Source organism: Crocodylus porosus, unplaced genomic scaffold (assembly GCF_001723895.1).
Source record: "Crocodylus porosus isolate Cpor-Errol unplaced genomic scaffold, CroPor_comp1, whole genome shotgun sequence".
NCBI lineage: Eukaryota > Metazoa > Chordata > Crocodylia > Crocodylidae > Crocodylus > Crocodylus porosus.
The window spans coordinates 159,123-179,413 of NW_017728921.1; the positions used below are offsets into that span (position 1 = coordinate 159,123).

Here is a 20,291-nt window from a genome sequence, read left to right on the forward strand (position 1 = left end):
GACCCGCTCCCGCTGTGTTGCAGAACCAGCGGCTGCTGCGGGAGAACCAGCGGCTGCGGGCCGAGACGCGCGGGTTGGCGCTGGAGAACCAGGAGCTGCGCTGCCGCCTGCAGCTGGACGAAGGGGAGGGCCAGGTGAGCCCCGCGCCCCCGACAGCCGCCTGCCACGTGTCTCCCGGCCCGCCCCCGCCCTCCCCGAGAGTCGGGCCGTCTCACCTGCCCGACAAGAGGTGCTGGCTGCTGGCTTGGAAGAGAGGTGTGGGGCTGGTTCAAAGCCTCTGAGCTCTCCCCCAAAAGCTGTCCTGGGCACCAATTGGTCTTCCCCATCCCTGCAAAGTAACACACTGTCTCCAGGAACTTGGACCCTGGGGAGTACACCAGCAGTCAGGGCTGGGGCCACCTTCCAAAAGGAGGTGGACCAGACAGGTGATGTGTCCAAGTGTTACTGAACAGTGGCTTTGCACCTGCTTCCTAAGCCTGGCCTCTCAACCCCTGCAGTGCTCCTCTCCTCCCTGGCACTAGTGGGCTGGATTCAAGCAGCAGAAGGGCCTGGTGGGGAACTGGTCTCCCTGCAGTAAGGGTTGCAGCCCCTGCCCCCACCTCACAGGGCTGCACAGGTCTGATCGGGCTGGGTTTCTCTTCCTGTGCAGGTGGTGGTAGCGGAATCACAAGTGGATGAAACCAGGCTGGTGACCGGGTCGGCTGAGTCCGCAGCACTCAGACTACGTGCTCCTCTGCAGCAGGTGCAGGCCCAGCAGTCACCATTCCTGATGACCTCCACGTGGATTCTGATGGCATTGACTCTTCAGACTCTGAGGTGAACAGCTTGTGTCTTCAGCACCAGAGATTACTTGAACAGGAGCACTTGATTTTACAGCTCCATGTTTCTAGTGGCTGAGCCTGCTCTCAACTAGTTGGTACAGCTGTTTTTATTTCAAAGCTTTAGACAAAGGCAGTGGTAGCCCCTGTGAAGCTTGAGCAATGGCTGAAATGCAAGCTGCATCTGGTCACTGTGTGGAAGCGACACTGCCCGCTGCACTCTACTTGTTTGTCTTGTGCAGTGCATTAAACCTGCTGTATTATCTATGTGATTTGCTGCAAAAGTACGTAGCCAGTTCTGTAAAATCCTACCTGGCAGAATCAAAGCAGCTGCCCAGTGTTTTGACTTCAGATAAATTCAAGGACTTCTGGAAGTTCAAAGCAAAAAAAACAAACAGCTTCAGAATTGAGGTTGACCATCTTAGTCCTGGCAAATACTTTTCAGTGTAGTTGCCTGAGTTTTGCTTCTGCAGGTGGCCTAATTGGAATGTAGGATTTTCCATTTTAATATGACCTAGCACAGGAGTAGGCAAAATGTGGCCCAGGGGCCAGATGCAGCCTGCCCAGCCATTTTGTCCAGCTCATGGGGCCCCTTTAAAAAAAACAAAAACAAAAACAAAATTTCCCTGGACTGCCTGTTATGTGGCCCTTGATGGCTTGTCAAAACTCAATAAGCTACCCTCTGCCCAAAATAATTGCATGCCCCTGACCTATCATCATGATAGGCAAACTGATCCTGGGTGGGGGGCAGGCCTGGAGGAGCTACTTTACTACAAGCTAGTAGTGCAGAAGACTGATATATTGGTAAACTCTGCTGAAGGGTTAATGACTAGAAAGCTCTGAATGTATTAAATCCATTGTGTAGCAGCAGGTGTGACGCATTTTATGCAGCCTGTAATTTATTGAAAAGGTAGAAGGCCACTTATTAATGAATGTAAATGTAGTTGGGTAGGGGTACAGCTCGAGTGAGTTTTTTGGCTTGTACAGATACGGCAACTTGCAAGTTCGCTTTAAAGCAGTGGGTCTTGTTTTGCAGTCTGATCTCCTGCTGGGCATCCTGGACAGCCTGGACCCAGACATGTTCTTACAAGACTGTGACTCAGAGTCAGCCTGTATGGAAAAGCTGGAAGAAGATATTTATGGAGAGGAATCGGATCCCTTACCAGCTGCCCCCTCTCCCTCTCTGGGGTCCCCATCAGCAAAGCTGGAAGCCATTAATGAACTGATACGATTTGACCATGTGTACACCAAGGCCCAAGTCTTGGAGATTCCTGCTCAAACGATCAATCAAAGCAATCTGTTAGTGAAAATAGAGGAAGCATCTCTCTCCCCCTCAGATGGCAAGGATCCCCCTGACTTCCCAGCTACAGTGAAGGAGGAACCTGCAGATGACACCTTCCTGCCTGAGCTGGGTATCTTGCACCTGCTCTCACCTGATCATAGTCTTCAGCCCTCTAGTTGTCTACTGGATGCCTGTAGTGACTCTGGATATGAAGGCTCCCCTTCTCCCTTCAGTGACATGTCCTCTCCATTGGACACTGACCACACATGGGGGGACACTTTTGCCAGTGAACTCTTCCCCCAGCTGATCAGTGTGTGATCTCTTACTTAATGTTATAGTTACTCCAGAGGAAGAAATGTCACCTGTGCAGGGGAGGAAATTTGTCCTTTTCTTAGTTGCAAGTAAATACTACCCTTCCCCCTTGAAAAAGGAAAAAAAAAGTATTTTCACCAAACCAAGTATTGTTATGTTTGTGCCTACCTTGGATTCTCCTCCCCCCCCGGGTATAACACTACCCTTTGCACCATTACATTTCCCCTGAAAAAGAAGCTCCAGGTCTACATGTAGGAGGGTAAGGGGAACATCAGGCTCACAGCTTTCTGCCTCTGTTTACCTGTCCTAACCAACTTGCCCTTTTTAGGCAAGCCCTTCCTTACTAAGCTAGCTCTTCGCTTCTTTCCCTTATTCAGCAGTGAAGTGAAGTCCTTATTTTAGCTGCATCAGTAGCCTACTGACTTGTGGAGGCTACTTCTCCCTGCATGTACAGATGACTGGATCAATACAGTTCTTAAAAAAAAAATTGTACAGTTAACAGAAATTTACTGTGTAAATGCTTTAAGTTTTTGTTCTTCCTTTTGCTACTTAGTTTCAGGGAGTTGCTTTCTCCATTTACTTTTTTTTTTTTTTTTTTTAATATTATTTGTGCAATTAAAGTGCAATGCAATGTGATTCTGTATCTTTTTTTCTTAATGATTCAAAAGACTGGAAAGGGAAGTAATGACATGGCAGACTCTTGCTACCTCTAGGAAACGGGGAGAACAACGTGTCTGTGTCTTTCATGCTGCACTCTTGCAGAATTGCTGCCCTTGCAGGTTATAGCCTGCAACATCTATTTGGTTGAGAGGTAGAGGTCTGAGCTATATATTCAAAGCAAGGCCTGAAAACAAATAGCTGGGAGCTGCCGAAAAGTGAAGCATTGCAATGCTTCAGGCTACTTGTTTACAGGGAGCCTATTGCAGTGGCTTACACTTAACAAACCACAACCATTAAGTTTCTGAAACAGGATAGACTCCAGTATGCCAATCAATGTAGTTACTAGAATTTTTTTTTTTTGGGGTACTCTCAATGGATGTACCCTACAGGTCAGAAGTACTGATCCCATTGCCAGAACTCTGCTGTACCTCTTGTTAGGAAGAGACCTGATTAGCCAGGTTCCCCAAGTGGCTAATTGTGCCAGGGAAGAGTCCAGTTACTGTTATTGTACTGCATTTCACATTCTTCTACAAAAAAGCTATGCTGGAAAAAGCCTTGCAACTCAAACTACTATTCTGAAAGAAAGCATTAGCTGGAGGTTAGCTCAAGCACTGTAAACTCAGTAAACTAGTTTACTAAACTAGTTCTAAACTCAATATTTTCACAAAAAAGTGGTAGTTATGTTTTTTGTTCTAAACAACTACTTGACTGATGGGTATCCAGGTTGTGGGTTAGTATTGATAACCAACTCACAGGAGCACCCTTGATGATGGAGTGAATTGGTATGTATTCAATTTGTTACTCCTTTCTATGGCTTTAAAAACAAATCATTTTAACACATTTGCACATACCTCGAAGTTGCTACAACAGAAGATACTGAAATCACTAAATGACTAAGTTTAAGGTGGGCTGTTTCAGAAGTCTGACAGACACCTCTCATCCCCAGGTTGGTAGTACTACCACTACAAAGAACATTGCATTTAGTTCTAGTGTGTACACTTCAGCTGGAAAGCTGCCGAAGATGAGAATGATCTGGAATTTTAAACACCTATTTTATGGTAAGGAAATGAAGTTCAGTTTATTCATTTTAATCCAACAAAAGGCTAAGAAGCAACACTGCACAGTTGAAGTACATGCATGGGGAGATTTTTGAAGAGGGTTCTTAAAATATAATAGACACATGCAGAAAAAGAGCAAATGAAATGAAACAAAGATGAAATTAGAAAAACAAAGCACATGAAGTTTCATTTTGGGGGAGAAAGGTAATCAGAGCAGTTTATCAAGAGATGTATTGGGTTAATAATCACTTGAAATTTTTATGTTAAATTAGAGGTTGAAGTAGAATCCTGGAAAATTAGGGTTGGAAGGGACCTCAGGAGGTCACATCTAGCCCAACCCTCTTCTCAAAGCAAGACCAGCCCCAACTACATTATCCCAGCCAAGGCTTTGTCAAGCTGGGTCTTAAAAATCTTCAAGGATGAAGAGTCCACCACCTCTCTGGATAAACTATTCCAATGTTTTTCTACCCTTCTAGTGAGAGAATTTTTCCTAATATACAACCTAAACTTCCCTTGCTGCAACTTGAGACGGTTGCTCCTTGTTCTGTCATCTGCCACCACTGAGAACAGTCCAGCTCCTCTTTCCAACCCCCCTTCAGGTAGTTGAAGGCTGCTATTAAGTCCCCTCTGTCTCCTCTCCTCTAGACTAAATAAACCCAGTTCTCAGTCTCTCCTCATGTGCCCCAGCCTCCTCACCATTTTTGTTGCTCTCCTGGTGTCTCTCCAACATGTCCACATTCTTTCTGCAGCAGGGGCCCACACCTGGTCACAGAACTCCAGATGTGGCCTCCCCAGTGCTGAAGAGGGGAATGATCAATTCCCTTCACCTGCTGGCAATGCTCCTACCAGTGTAGCCCAGGATGCCATTGGCCTTCTTGGCAACACGGGCACACTGCTGGCTCTTATTCAGCTTCTTGTCCACTGTCACTCCCAGGTCTTTTTCTGCAGAACTGCTGCCCACTCAGTTGGCCCCCAGCCTGCACCAGTACATGGGATTGTTTCATTCTAAGTGCAGGACTTTGCACTTGTCCTTGTTGAACCTCATGAGATTTCTTTTGGCCCAATCCTCTGTCTTGATCATTCTGAATCCTAGCCTTACCCTCCAGCATTTCTACTACTGCCCCCAGCATGCAAACTTGCTGAGGGTGCATTCATCCCATCTTCCAGGTCATTGATGAAAACACTGAACAAAACCCGCCCCAGAATCAACCCCTGGGGCACTACACTTGTGGCTGCCAACTAGACATTAAGCCACTGATTACTACTCTCTGAACCCAATGCTTCAGCCCATTTTGTATCCACCTTACAGTGCATTCATCCAGCCCGTACTTCCTTAGTCTCCCGCAGCATTGTTATAGGCAAGCTGTCTCAAAAGCAGTGCTAAAATCAAGCTACACCACATCGACTGGTCTCCCCGCAGCTGCAGATCCAGTCACTTCATCACAGAAGGCAGTCAGGTTGGTCAGGCATGACTTGCCCTTGGTGAATCCAGGTGGACTGCTCCTAAACACCTTTTTCTCCTCCAAGTGTTTCAAAATAGATTCTTTGAGGATCTACTCCAAGTAATGACAACACTCCCACTGAATTTAAATAGACAACCTTTTTCCTTGCATCTTCTACAGTCCCCAGGCTACAGACTAAACACATTTACATGGAGTAGTAGCCACTATCTGAAAGCAGCACCTGCGGAGCCTTCATAATTGCACATATTGTCCAAGAAAAGCTCACTAAGGACTTCCCACTACCCTTGTGGCTATGGTTTCCCTTCCTGCACAGATGTGTGCATGAGACATCTGGCCTCTAGACAGCAGCTTCAGCTGAAATGTGAAACCTTGCAACTGATGTCACTGCCTTTCTGTTCAGTCATTCAATTAACCTTAAGGTTATTGTGGTGATGACAATAATTTACTTCTGGAAAAACACTGCACACCTGTGTACAGCTTCATCTCACTGTATCCACAGCATTCTTACAACGCAAGGTACAAAGAACTGGGGTAAAAAAATCTCTCTCTGCACTGTTATAAAACTTAGGGGCCCCAGCAAGAAGCACAGCGCGTCTTAGTTCATTCTATTTGGGAGTTCTCACTGTTTCACTCATTTTCCTGCAGCTCTCCATTTAGGGTACAGATTGACTTGTGAGCACTATTCCCCTTTGCTTAAAATAGTTTAGGTTACTCAAGATGTTAGTTTGTTTAGTTTCACTTGTATAACAAGTTGGTAAATTAAAGATTTCCTATGCACCTGCAACTGACCAGTAAAAATTAGGCCGGTGTAAGCAGGCAGCTATTCAATCCAGCTTCAGATCCTACTTCTTCGGATGCCAGGGATCCGATCCAAAGCTCTGAATCGGTCTCTCGCTTAGATCCGGCTGAAGCGGCTCCGAAGCTTCAGAGCCCCCTCAGAGATCCGGCCATAGGGTATAGTGGGGAATCAATTAAATAGCTATAACATTGTTTTTTGTCCGATTTGGATGAAACTTGCAGGAGTGGTAGCTTCTGCTCAGAGCATAAAGCCTACCAAGTGTCAAGAAGATTGGTGCAGGGGGTTGGGGGGAACTGACAATGATTAGACACAATCAAGGAAGGATACAGTAGACTTCTTTAAACTCCTATAAGGAGTAACAGAATGACGAGGCACACGCCTGACATTTTATCAGGAGGCACCCACCTTACCTCTCTCTTCTCCAGGAACTGGATTTGCATTACTCCAATAAGACAGTATTAGTCAAAATCTCTACAAAGCAGCTAACAGAAGAAAGAAACCTACTTCTCAGTTCTATTCAGTCCATTCAAGAAAGCAGTGCTCCCACTGTGAGAAATTTAAATAATTATCCCATTCTTTGTCAAGCAAATGACCCACTGATCTTATAATTCAAACCACAGTTATCTGCTGCAAACAAAACTAGACAACGTAGTAGTACAAGTACACAAAGCCTAAGCCAGTAGTCCATCAGAAGTAGAAGAACTGCCTTTCCTTCTGGGTAGCCAAGGCCAGAGCACAAGGCAGATAGCACAGGAAGGCAAACCAAACTCAGCAGAATTTGCAACATGAGTTTTGGACTTGACAAAAGCAGGGTTGGAAAAAAACAGGATTTCAACGTATTCCTGCAGATTAAGTCCAGCAAGGAAAGATTTGTCTGTCTGCTAGCTGTTTTATATTGATTTTTTTCTTCCAACCAGTGTTCCTTTCAACTCTTTCTTTCTTTCCCATGCAAGGCCACTTCCAGAGCAATTTTCCTGAATCACTAACTGAAGAAGGAAGGAAGGAAGGTACTTTGTACTTTAAAAACAACTATGAGACTTAGAACTGCCAGAATCACTAAACTAGTTAGTTGTTTGAACATTGTGATGTTTGAGATCTAAGGATGTAAGGCCTTCAATGACAGGACCGTGTCTGTGCCATGCCAACTGCAATAAATACTCAGTCCTGATGGTAACCTCTGCCTGTTCAATATAACATAATGGCAAGAGAAACTGGAAGATATCAAGTGGAATATCCTCAGCTGTACAAGCCCTTTTAAAAACCACACCTTTAACTACAGAAAATGTAAAATTTCAGTTCTTAGGCTATTAAATTTTAAATGCAAAGCTAATCATGTAGGCTGCATATCAAGAATGAGTTCCTTAGAATTATCTATTACATTAGAAAACAAGCAAGTAACTGAATCCATGACAGTTGAGCCATGTAAGCTTGAGTTAAATGCAACATTCATGGACATTCTGTGAAGAACATTCCCTACTGACAAGGAAAATAAAAGACTAAATGATCTAAAGTAACATGCACAAATACTATGCTGAAAGGTCATAAAAGAATCCCACAACTTTGGATAGGTCATGCTTGTACCCCTGCATATTTAGACCAACTTATTGTAGCATCTTATTTGCATGCATCTCTGCGTTACATAGTCCATAAGGTACACATCTACCATTCCTTCTGCCTAACTCTCGAGGAATCAGAACTTGTGGTAGAAGTGATATTTTTATTAGACCAACTAGATATTTGTAAAAAAATCTTTATTTGCAAGCTTGTGGATGCACACACCCTTCTTCAGGTATAGGAGAATTGCAAAGATTGCATGCTTTGCATTCTCTTTGCAATTCTCCTATGCCTGAAGAAGGGCAAGCGTGCTGGAAAACTTGCAAATATCTAGTTGGTCTAATAAAAGTTATCACCTCTACCACTAGTTCTGGTTCCTTTGGCCTGTAGACCAATATGGCTACAACCTGTAACTCCCTGGGACAGTAGTTATCAAGACTGACAAGTGCAGGGTGCTGCACTTAGGCAGTAGAAACCAGCAGCACACTTATATAATGGGAAACTCCCATTTTGAGAACACGGAGGCAGAAAGGGATCTTGGAGTCATTATTGACTCCGGGATGAACATGGGCCGACAATGCGAGGTCACGGTTGGCAGGGGTAACCGGACCTTGTCATGCATCTACAGATGCATCTCAAGTAGAGCCGGGGAGGTGATCCTCCCCCTCTATGCGGCACTGGTCAGGCCACAGCTGAAGTACTGCGTCCAGTTCTGTGCATCCCATTTCAGGAGGGATGCGGACAACATTGAGAGGGTCCAGAGGAGGGCCACCCACATGATCCGGGGACAACAGGACAGACCCTACACTGAAAGACTGTGGGACCTAAACCTGTTCAGCCGTCACAAGAGATGGCTGAGGGGGGAGCTGGTGACTGTCTATAAACTCACTAGGGGGGACCAGAAGGGTTTGGAGGAGACACTGTTTCCCCTCGCGCCCCCCGGCATGACAAGGAACAATGGACACAAATTATTGGAGAGTAAGTTTAGATTAGACACCCGCAAGAACAACTTCACAGTCAGGGCGGCTAGGAGCTGGAACCAATTTCCAAGGGAAGTGGTGCTGAATCCTACCCTGGGGATCTTTAAGAAGAGGCTTGATACCTACCTGGCTAGACTCATTTGAGTCCAGTTTTTTTTTCCTGCCCAGGCAGGGGGGTCGGATTTGAAGATCTACAAGGTCCCTTCCGACCCTACTTGTATGATTCTACGATAACCTTTTTTGTACCAGGACCCATTTGTAAACACTGATGGCCAGTCCCGGCTCAGTACCCATCACTCCCAATGCACTGTGCCGGGGGTGGGAAAGGGAGGCCCTAAGCAGCCCCTTTCAGGCTGAAACTCTGGCAGCCTGCAAGGGGAAAATATCCCATGTTTTTCTCTTTTAAAAGGAGAATCCATTTTTAAAGTTTGTTCATAACCTGTTCACATACTCCTTTGACCCTCTTCCAGGTAGTGACACAGGTTGAGAAACCCTGCTCTGGGAGGCATTATTGACAAACCAATGAAGTGTTGCTAACAGCAGCCCCTACTGCCCAACTTGCAATACTGCATCATCCCGTGCTTAGAAGGGAGCTAGCTTCTGCTTGCATTTCCCAGAGGCTAAAACTCACAGCCTCCTTGATCTCATAAACAACTATTCAAATGTTAATCTCTCACTGAAAACAACACACATTTAAACCCTGATCTGTGAAATTGAGAAGACCATTCTATATACAATTCTACTGCATTTGGGACTCGGGCAGGAAACTTCTAAAAGAAAGGCTAGATGGAACTGCCCTGCTCCCCTCCTGCAGAGGCAGGTGGAGAAGCAGCTGTGCCTAGTTTGTTTTCTTTCTGCACCTCTTCTTGGTTTGAACCCACATTCTCCTCCCAGCAACAGTGGGTCTGCCCTATGCTCCTGTTTCTGGTAGGAGGATATGGGGTTGGACCAGAAGGGGCTGTGGCAAGAGCACATGCTCTAGTTGAAACCTTTTTACTGCCCATCCAGAGGGGTCAGGCTGGGTAAGAGCAGCCCTTTGCACTGCCCAGGTGAAGGGGTCAAGTGCAGGGACACCCAGAGCAAGCTCATTAGTTATGCCTCTGATCCTGCCTGATTTAGGTTTATCAGTAAACCCCAAGACAGGCAGAGAGAGGTGTGCAACAGGACCTTGGCTGAGAATCAGTGAGATAGCACAACAGTGGTTTTCAACTGCAGGTGCCACTACATTCAAAAATGTTTCAAAGGGCTCCGACTCTAAAAAGGCTGAGAACTGCCCTAGAGGTTGTGAATATATCAAATGTAATCAGTAAGCACTTAGTCAGTTTTTTGTTTAGTTCCATGTGTCAAATACCTCAAATACAATGCTTCAAATCCATAACCTGACACCCCAATGACACTTCTACTACCATTTTTGAAATAACAAAAATTAAACACAAACTGGAAGGGACAGAGGGAAAAATATGACCATTTAAAGAAACATTTTAAGATCATTTTAATTATGATCTTATTCCAAATTTAAAAAAAACAAACCATGTAATCTGGTGAAAATAAACAAATGTCAACATGCAACAGAATCTTATTTTTGAGGTAGGTAAAGGACAAAGCAATTCAAAAGCACTAGATCAACTTCTGAGTGGCTGGGCAAAAACATTCAGCTTATTTCAGATCTCTTCCTACCCTCATACATCTCCTAACTGAACTACAGGTAAGGGATTGCCTCAGTTGCTGGAAGTCTTGTCAAAAGAGAAGCCACTAACTGAGGGGAGACTAGCCAGTCTTGGACAGAAAGTGGGAAGGAAGGAAAAGGCTAAGGAGTAACAAAGCAACTTGTTAGTATGACAGGTAACCTTGCAGTAGGGTTACACCAGGAAGAGCTACAGAGCAGGTGCAATAGCAAGGACTGTGCCTCCCAAGTAAGTTAGTACCGAAGTAGTTTAAATTATGGCAGGGGAAAGGGTTTAAGCCTTTCCTGGATCTGGTGCAGCAGCAGTGGTACTATTCATGCCTGTAAGACGTAAGAAAAACTTGTGGATGGACAATGTTTTAACACAATCCAGTGGTTTGATCCAGTATAAGAAACACCATTCCTTTAGTCACACCTCAGGTTTTGCCATCTGTATATCAAAAATAGCTCTAACTGAGCTCACCTGCAGCTTGTTTAATCTTTAGAGAAGTGACTGTAGGTCCCTGAATAGACACAGGGTAAAAAACCATAATCAATTACTTTGTCTCATGTCCCGATAAAAGCTGGCTATTACGCAGGTGCACATTTTAAAGCTTTTTTTAGCCTGAGTTTTCTTGAGTTATTAAAAAAACAAAAATAAAACAATCAGAGCTAGGCTGGTTAGCTAACTCTTGGTCAGTCGAATTTCCAGCTCTTCTTCACTGTACTTTGAAGACAGTAAAGAAAAGCAATGGACAATGAGTCCGACGCACAGACAATATTTTACACTCATTTTTGTATATGAAAGCTTCTTTCAGGAGTAACTAAGTGCTTTCATCCTAGTTTCCAGTAAAAATGTTAGTCACCTAAAAAAAAAAAGAGCATTAAAAATTTTATTGAAAACTAATATACAAATAGTAATTTGGTCCCAACAAGACATGCTGGAATCAGATTTTCCTATTTCAAAATAAAGCATCATCAAGGGTTTCCTTGATGCCGCACCATTTGTGCCATCTTATAACGTGCAGAATCAGCAGAAGTTCTTTAAGGAAGTGAACAAGAAATGCAACCATCATGAATGCACATCCTTTCAATTGCTCATTTACCCATGCCTTGGGTAATGAATAGTTAAAGCAGATTGTAGTTCAACAGCCCCACTTAATTTAGGGATGGAAGGCAAATCTCACTTTCCCTCATCAATTTAAGAAACAAATGCTTTTCTCTTTTTCAAAAACAAACAAGAACTCTGGAACTCAAACTAGATGCTTGCTACTTAAAGCTGAGCTGCTTTACATACAAGATCTCTCATCTTATGGTTTATGCCACTAAGGAATCCAAGATTTGACGAGCAGAGTAAATTAGTTCAGGGGGCTCTCTACAGCACCAGAGGATTTGAAGTAGACACATACATCTGAACAGCAACCTTTGGTACAAATGGGATATGCAAAGTTGTTAAAACCATAGAAAAAAAATCCCATTCATACTAAGCATATACAATGATTAGTCTGTCTGCAACTTAGATGAATAGCTCTGAATGAAAAAAACATAGCAAGTCTAAACAGAAAAAAAAATACTGTTTGGATTTCATTGGCCTCCTAAGGTCCTTCACATTCATCTGCCATGGTTTTGCCATCTCTTCTCCATCAGGTTTGTTTTAGGCCAAACCCATTGTCTTAGCCCGGTCTCAGCCTTGAACCTTTTCCACAGCACTACAAGCTTGAAGAAGATACTTATTTGGGAGCTTCACAGCATCCTCTACCTGCACAGTAAATACTTATTTGGGAGCTTCACAGCATCCTCTACCTGCACAGTAAATAATGCTTTCCCTCAAACTCCCTATGTTATATGCACTAGGCTTCTCAAACGCTGAACAATTTTAAGTGATTTCGTAGGTTTAAGCAACACACAAGAAATTTTGCATATTACATGACAAAGAGGTTTTCAACCTCAAACATGAAATTAGATACAAGAATGGGAAAAAGGTGCACACATTTGTCCAGTACAGAAATCAGTTATTTCAGTGGCAAAATTTTACACCAGTTTCTAGCTTACTTCAATAATGATTCAAGTACCAGAACAATGTTAGTGTCACAAAAACTTTTGTTGATATAGGAAACAAAGTTCTTTTTCTTGGGCAAGTACAGCCAGCCAGAAAATGGAGTGGAGAGTTGAACAGACGTGGAGTTCCTCAACCAGCCTCCTTATGCCCAAGTCCAAAGGGTTCTCTTCTCAACAAAAAGCTACCACTACCAGCCAAAACAGTAGAAACATTGGCTTCAAAAGAAAAGCTCAATTTAAAAATGCATATTTTGACAAAAGTTATTGAACAGAAGAATGTCCAATCACAAAGGCTATCGAGTTGGTATGTAAGCAGAAACACATAGCCACTGCAATGAATCCAAAGCTCTGTCATGGAAAGAACTACTGTACCTGTTTCTTTCTAGTGCAAGGGAAGTCAAGGCAAATAGACTGGCATGGTGAGTAGGGTTCCCAACATATCCCACCTCCCCTGCTAGTATAAGGAAAATTTTCCTTCAGATATCTTCAAGGAACCCCAGGAATGGTAACAAACAATAAAAACTTATCTTCACTGACTAATGGAAGAGGGGATTTACTTCAGTATGATAAAAAGCTATTTTCTATTTGTAATGCATTCCAATATTGTATTAATGATTCCTTTCCTACAATACTGTTCAGTGGCATATTCTTCTTATGAAGTTCAGGTAATGCTACATGCGCCATCTGATTCCCCAAATAAACTCAGTATAATTCTGATTAATTATGTGTTCTTCTAGTTTAGATAAACCTTCACTTTTTGTTAAATTTAGAGCCAAATCTTTTTGCCTTGCCAATGTAAAGGAGCCCACACAGTTGAAGTTTGGGATATTCTTGTATGGCAAGCAGGATTTGGCCTTTGCTGCAACAACATTTATCAATAACTCAATTAAAGGTGCTTCTCTATATCCAATTTGCACTTTATTTTCCTCAGATTAAAAACCAAAGGTGCCAAGTCATTTAGCACCAGTCACCTCAGAAACATTATCCGAGGCCATGCCTGCTTTTCCAAATCCACTGCAAAGAGCAGCAGCTCTAGGTCAAAATCCAAACTCGTCTACTGAGAATATCCATCTTCTACACTTCTGTTTGGATAGATCAGAGAAAACCAAACTATTTTCTTCTTTTTAAACAGTTTTTTGGGCCAGTGAGCAAGTAAAATTAAATGGCCAACTTTTCAACTCAGTCACCAATTTTACTTCCTAGTAACAGCAAAAGCACAGGTTAGTAGTGTAGTTCTAACTTCTGTTTCCCTACCATGCTGCAGAACAGTAGTTTTCCAGGCTTGCATTTCAAGGTTGAGCTCAAGCCAGTCACAAATGAAGCAAAAAGTACAGAACTGCTTTTTCACAAAGGTGGCTTGTCTACCTCAGATTCAACTCAAAAGATACCTTCTGCTTTCAAAATATTTGTGCAATCCCAAACAAAGCTAGCACAGCAAGCAAAGCATACACCAAAATCTTAATGGCTCAGCAAGCATAAGGGGTGGGTTGATCCCCTATTACATTCAGTATCTGCTGTGTACTTCTCACCAAAGGCAACTACTAAAAGGACATTTCCCAATAAGCCAGTTGGAGAACTCCTTCCCTGTTCCAAAGTTCATGGGATTTCCTTGTAAAAATGTTATTGTTATTGGACTATAAAAGCTTCTCTTCCATTTCTTAGAGCTGTGACTGCCCAAATCCACAGTCTTCTGATTGTTACCATAAAAACAACACAACCCAAATAATAACACTTCAGATCCACATCTCATACCAGAAGCGAAGAGAGAATGAAAACCAGCCACAAAAACCTTCAAAAATGTGCACATTTCAGTCTGCAATCTGGCTTTTACAATTCCATTTCCTCTTCTGCACACCCAGGGGCTCCCAAGCTAACATACAGATCTGGCGACATCACAGTCCGTTGTGCTTCAGAGAACGTTTCAGTCTGTGGGTGGAAGGCAGCTCCACATGCTGACTGCTTAGCCTGGCACCCTTCTGTTTCCTGATGCTTGAAGTGTTTAGCAACAGAAACAGACTTCAGTTTGTCTGTGAGGAATTCAGGGAGAGGTTTCCATAGCACCAGCTCCATTGAGGGACGGCTCCTAGAATGGATGGAGTCTTAGTTTAATCAAAATTCTTTCAGTTACAACTGTAAAATGGAGAGGACCCATTTCATTCTACATCAGCACAAATCTGTTTCTCAGAGCACACATACTAGTATTTCACCTGGTCTATTTGGTGGGGAGGAAGGGAAAAGATCACTCCCTTTCACAGATTCTCTCACAACATGTTTTTCCTGATATTAATCCCAATGTTTCCTCTTTCTTAATTTCATTGTATTGCTTCCACTCCTAATACCACAAAAAAGGAGGGGGAAAAAAAAGCTTTTCTCCCATGGTATCAAATATGACCACTATTGTTTACATCACAAGTTTCCCCTCAAGGCAGATTGTTTACATTAGGATATGGGGTAATGCAAGGAAGTTTATAGTTTAAATGGAAACTTTTTACTATAAATTGAAAATAAGTGTCCTATTTTTAACCAAATAAAAGATCCTGTTGCACAACACCAGCTGCATCACAGAGAAGATCAAAGGGTCTCATCACAAATACTTCTGGATGACAGTGAAACCAAGGCTTAATGACAGATGGGACTCCTTCTCATTTGCATGCCTTACCTACGAAGTACCAACATTTTCCCCACAACTTACATGGACTCTATTATTTTCTTTGTCAGGATTTCACCAAAATCCCTCTTCATCCCTTTTTTAAGGGTATCAGACAGGACAAGAGTGGGCAGATTGCTAGTATGTCCATCAGCATGAACATCATCATCTTCATCAATTATCCTAGAAATGGAGAGGAAAGGGGGAAATAAAGTATTGAGTACATAGCTATCAGTCATATCAGTCTTGAGTAAAGGTATTTCTATGCTGTACAGCATTGCACAACACTGCCATATCATAAAAGAGAAGTACTGAATACTATTCAGTGGTAAATCTAGTTCAATCACAAGATATAAAATGACTCTTAAAGTAGCAATTTCACTTTCTTAGCTCTTTATCATTCATGAAATCCTTCATATTCATATTTCTTGCTAGAGATTAAAGTGGCACAATGCTTGATCATCTAGGACCCATTACAAAGACTTTTTTTTATGCAGAACATTTATATATATATATATATATTTAGATATGATAATAAATGTGCATATAAGCAGATGTACATCAGCACAGCATGTGAGAATCTGGAAAGGGCAAAAGAACAGAATCTCCTAAAAAGTTCCTGAAAATTCAAAAAAACCTTCTATTAATAAGGCTGACACAAAGATGCCTTAACACCCATGGACAAAAACACTGAGTACCCTTAAACTTAGGCCACTGAGGATCAGAAAATTGTGTCTTTTGCGCACATGTTGCATTTTAACATTGTTAAATACAGTTTTCATAATGTTCAATTTTTCTGCAACATTTTGCAGAGGAACACTATTTGCACTTTGCTCTGACCATTAAAAAAAAAAACTTCACATGAACACAATTTTTCAAGTATCTGACATTTCCTTCTATCACAGGAGTTACAGTACTTTACAGGCTGAAGCTGACAGATGTGAACTGCTGGTATAGACCACACAAATCATGGAAAAGTCAAGTTTGTTTTCTGTATTTACTTCAAATGGTTTACTGCTTTAACTAACAACTTATTATCAGGTGCGACCTATTATCAGGCCATTCTATTAAGGGAAGTTTCACTATCATACCAGCCAGAGAGGAAGGATAAGCCAGAAGCTGACAGACTCCCCCGGGACTTGGGGAAACAAAGGTTACATTCTCACATCTTCCAGACTTCGTGTGTGACATTGGGCAAGTCATATTTCCCAAATTTCTCAGTTCTTCATCTGTAAAATGGGTTTAACAGCTCTACTGTACCTCACAGAAGCATCAGAAAGATAACTACACTAGAGACAGAGGTACTCACAATACAGCAATGGGGAGTCATACAAGAACTTAAAGAAGATAGTCTCAATGTCTTATTTCCTAAACATAAAGCATGTTTACATAAACACTACTGTTTATCACTGTGTTCGTCTTCCCTTTCTAATTAATATTTCTTAAATAAAGCCTGGGCAGATACACGGTTTTAGAATGCTTTGAAATACTGGCTGTTAAGATCACACACGTCTCAGACCAAACTTCCACATAGAATCCCCGTAGAATTCAAGCAAAGATCAACGATGTACATAGCACATTCTCAGAGTGCTGCCCAGGCAGAAGTCAAACTCCTAAGCCATAGGTGCTGCTCAGACTCAATAATCACCAACTTATCCAAACAGCAGGCTGCCTGCAAACACTCTTGCTCAAAAAAGCACAAGTAATTTTCTCTCACAGCAATTTTGTTTAAGGCACATTGTAAATTTAGCTTCTATGCTGAATAACTTTGAAATGTAAATACTCCACAAGGACAGGGAGTGACTGACAAGTTTAATTCAATGCAGATAGGACGGCATCAATTTATGAATGATGAGAATTGTAGTTTGAGCCCCAGACATGCCAAAGTTTCAATAACCACAACATTTTGATGTCACATGATTTTGAGAAAGGTGCAGCATAGGTGATGCATGCCTCCCAAGGCTGGGGGCCAGGGCAACTGCCCACAGGAGGTAGCAGCGGTGTCAGGGGTGTGGTGGCGGCAGTGAGCGGGAACCGCACTGACATCAGTGGCAAGAGCAGGGGCTGGCTGCAAGCTGCCGCAGTGGTGTCAAGCAGCAGGGAGGTCCCCCCTAGCAGCCAATCACCAACCAGAGGGGTCCCCCCACAGCTGGACGTGGAGCCCAGAAGTGCCAGTGGCACTTCTCGGGGGGCGGGGGGGAACCAGCACTCCACCTGACCGCCTTGCCTGTCACCTAAGCTGACAGCACTCATTCTTGGTGGGGGGGAGGGGAAGGCACCAGTGCTCTCAGGGGGTGTAAACTGATAACCCCCCTATTCTAGTGATCTCAAATTTGGATCACTAACACCACCCCAAAGATCCATGTGGCGTAAGTTTTCAGGATGATCTAAACTTGCATGTGTGTTTCAAAGCACTTGAGAAGTGAGCTACACAGAAAACTAGTCTCAAACTTATAATGGTGCTGGCACTCCACTACAATAACCTAGCAGGTTGTAGTTTCTTTCAACATCATGAAAGGAAAAGCTAGGCAAACCCAGTCTACTCGATCCCTGCATTTACCTGTCCTCAATTTCCTGAAGCTTCCTGCGGGCAACCTCGTACTGCTGTTCCCCCATTGTCTGATCCATTTCTTCACAGGAAATTTCTAACATGCCAGCTTCAGGAAGGCTACCACCGCACTGACCTGCTAACTCCCCAGCTGCCTGCTGACCTGCACAGAGAATCCACTCTTCGGGGCTGGGAGTCAGAGGGCAATGCTCAGTCGCAGTCAGTCTCCTCTTCCTCACAGGACAGCTGAGATACAAACAAATTTATAGTTGGCAAAAGAATATTAGATATCATGCAGCAAAACAGTAAGATCATAGACTGTCGCATCTGCACTTCTGCAGAGTTGGTAGACAGTGAAAGCAAAGTCTCTCTCAGACAGCACAAAAACATCGAGTCAAACTTCGAGCCTACACAGGTAGCAGCATCCTTACGTGAAGTTAATCACTGTATGTCCAGGCAGATTTTGATTGTGTACGCTGCAATTAACTCAGGGTGTTCTCTTCAGTTTAGGAAAAGATCCTGAAGAACGCCTCCCACCCAAGGCTTAACAAACCCAGCCCCGGCCCCGGAACACATCTCCTCCAGCCCCCCAAACCAAGACAAAGCAACTGAAAATAAAAACAGGTTTCAGAAAGCCAATTTAATTTACCCATCTGCTTCCTCCTCTAGTTTGTGTTTCTTTCCGCAGCGAACAGGAGCTCTGCAAAGGAAAAAATGAACAGCTGGTGACTTCGTATTGCTCTGGATCTCTGCACAGAGACCAGAGTCAGGACAGGCGAGTCAGCTGTCCCGCAGCCACGTTCTCCTCCCGGGCAGGTTGGGTCCACGACCGGGGAGCAGCTCTCGGGGGCTTCGTCCCACACCCGCGCCAAGCTCCACCCACCGCGAGGGGACGCGGCTCCGCCAGGACCAGCCGGTCGGCAACGCACGCTCCGCGGGCACTCACCGGGCGCGTGCTGCGGGCGCCGCCGCGGCCAGGTCCAGGCCCAGGCCCGCGCCGAAGCTGCCGACAGCCGCGAGGGAGGCGACGTCGAAGGCACCGCGCAGGGCCCCGCCGCCGGGGCTGGGGCAGGGGCCGGGGGGCGCCGCGGGCTGCAGGGCACCGTCCAGCCCCGCGGCGGGGGCCTGCGGGAACGCAGGGGCCGGTGCGGCCCGGCCCAGTGCGGCCATCGCGGCCCGGCCCCGAGCGCCACCGCCTCAGCCCCGCCGCCGCTCTTTCCAGGCCTTTCCCCGCGCTTGGACCGCGCGCCCGCAGGCATCATGGGAGCTGTAGTGCGAGGCTTGGCTTGGCCTGGCCCGGCCCGGGGCATGACGGGAGTTGCAATTGCGAGGCCTCCTCGGGGCATGATGGGAGCTGCAAGTGCGAGGCCCGTCCCAGGGTATGATGGGAGCTGTAGTGCGAGGCTTCTTCCAGTCCCCCCCCGGGGCATGACGGGAGCTGCCACTGGGAGGCCGCCCCAGTGCCTGATGGGAGTCGTAGTGCGGGCGCCTGGCCCGGCCCGGGGCATGACGACTGCGAGACCCATCCTAGGGTATGATGGGAGCTGTAGTACGAGGCCCAGTCCGGCCGGGGCATGACGGGAGCTGCAACTGCGAGGCCGGCCCGGGGCATGATGGGGGCTCAGTGCAGACAGTGAAAGTGTACGGGGCTGAAAGCCTCAGTATTGTGGGTTAGTCTGAGCTGTAGGGATGAAAGTGAGGAACAACTGAGCTCGTGTTTGCCGCGGATGCCGGAAACAGCCACGGGTGTGGAGGTCACGCCTCGGGAGGCGCTCGAACAGGGCTCCCTGGCCCATGGCTGGCATGGCGTGTGTTCACTTCCTCTTCCGGCTGCCTCGAGGTCTCTGGGTTTTGTAGTCCACAGTTCCCGCCAGCAGTGAGTTTTTATGAGTTAGCAGGAGGACAGCTCTACACTGGGGGGAAGGTGGGTTTAACCCTGTCCCTGTCCCTGTCCCTGTCCCAGTCCCAGTCCCAGTCCCAGTCCCAGTCCAGGGTTTGGGAGGTGGGGCGGGCAATCCTTACCATCCTCCCTCCCCCAACCGTTCTCTGGTGGAGCAGACCGCCCAGCCCTGGGCTGCAAAGCATGCTGGGAATTAACTCGACTAGGAAAGGGGTCTAGGGACAGAAGTTTCATAACTGATTTGAGTCAAACCAGCCTCGGTCTGATACTACATTCAACCAGGTTTATCTTAAATCTGTTTCGGCCATTTTGAAACTGGTTTATTTATATGCACTGAGCTCCTCTTCTTTTATAGATTTAAACCAGTTTATGTGCAATTTGTGCCCCTAGCTGCAGGCCTGGGGGTGGAGAACATCAGCAGGAGAATGTCAGCTTCCCCAACTGCTGCCAGCCAGGTTCAGATGGTGTTAGTACATGTAGCAAGCTGGTTTGTAGTTGTTTAGATGATGCCTATAGGTGAGACCACAGTCAAGGTGGACTCCTAAGTAT

At 44.9% G+C, this 20,291-nt stretch overlaps 2 protein-coding genes and 1 long non-coding RNA gene across 3 annotated transcripts; 1 reads left to right on the forward strand and 2 right to left on the reverse strand.

The window, feature by feature from the left end:
• Positions 1-5: 5 nt before the first annotated feature.
• Positions 6-2,997, forward strand: XBP1 (X-box binding protein 1; the record flags this gene model as incomplete). The annotated part of the gene is given in 4 exon segments (XM_019539366.1): positions 6-134; positions 650-729; positions 732-816; positions 1,855-2,997. Coding segments are annotated over 4 exon segments (858 nt in total), but the record flags the coding sequence as incomplete, so codon positions are not given.
• An 8,474-nt stretch (positions 2,998-11,471) lies between these two features.
• Positions 11,472-13,221, reverse strand: LOC109312583. Its single transcript, XR_002101865.1, has 2 exons — positions 12,393-13,221; positions 11,472-12,348 (listed from the first exon to the last, which is right to left on the reverse strand). It is a non-coding gene; the product is annotated as an uncharacterized LOC109312583 (long non-coding RNA).
• A 717-nt stretch (positions 13,222-13,938) lies between these two features.
• CCDC117 (coiled-coil domain containing 117) lies at positions 13,939-18,805 on the reverse strand. Its single transcript, XM_019538653.1, has 5 exons — positions 18,789-18,805; positions 18,492-18,542; positions 17,855-18,088; positions 15,340-15,477; positions 13,939-14,730 (listed from the first exon to the last, which is right to left on the reverse strand). Exons 3-5 carry the CDS (start codon positions 17,944-17,946, stop codon positions 14,475-14,477), a joined length of 486 nt encoding a protein of 161 aa, XP_019394198.1. The 5' UTR covers positions 17,947-18,088; positions 18,492-18,542; positions 18,789-18,805; the 3' UTR covers positions 13,939-14,474.
• Between the last annotated feature and the right edge of the window lie 1,486 nt (positions 18,806-20,291).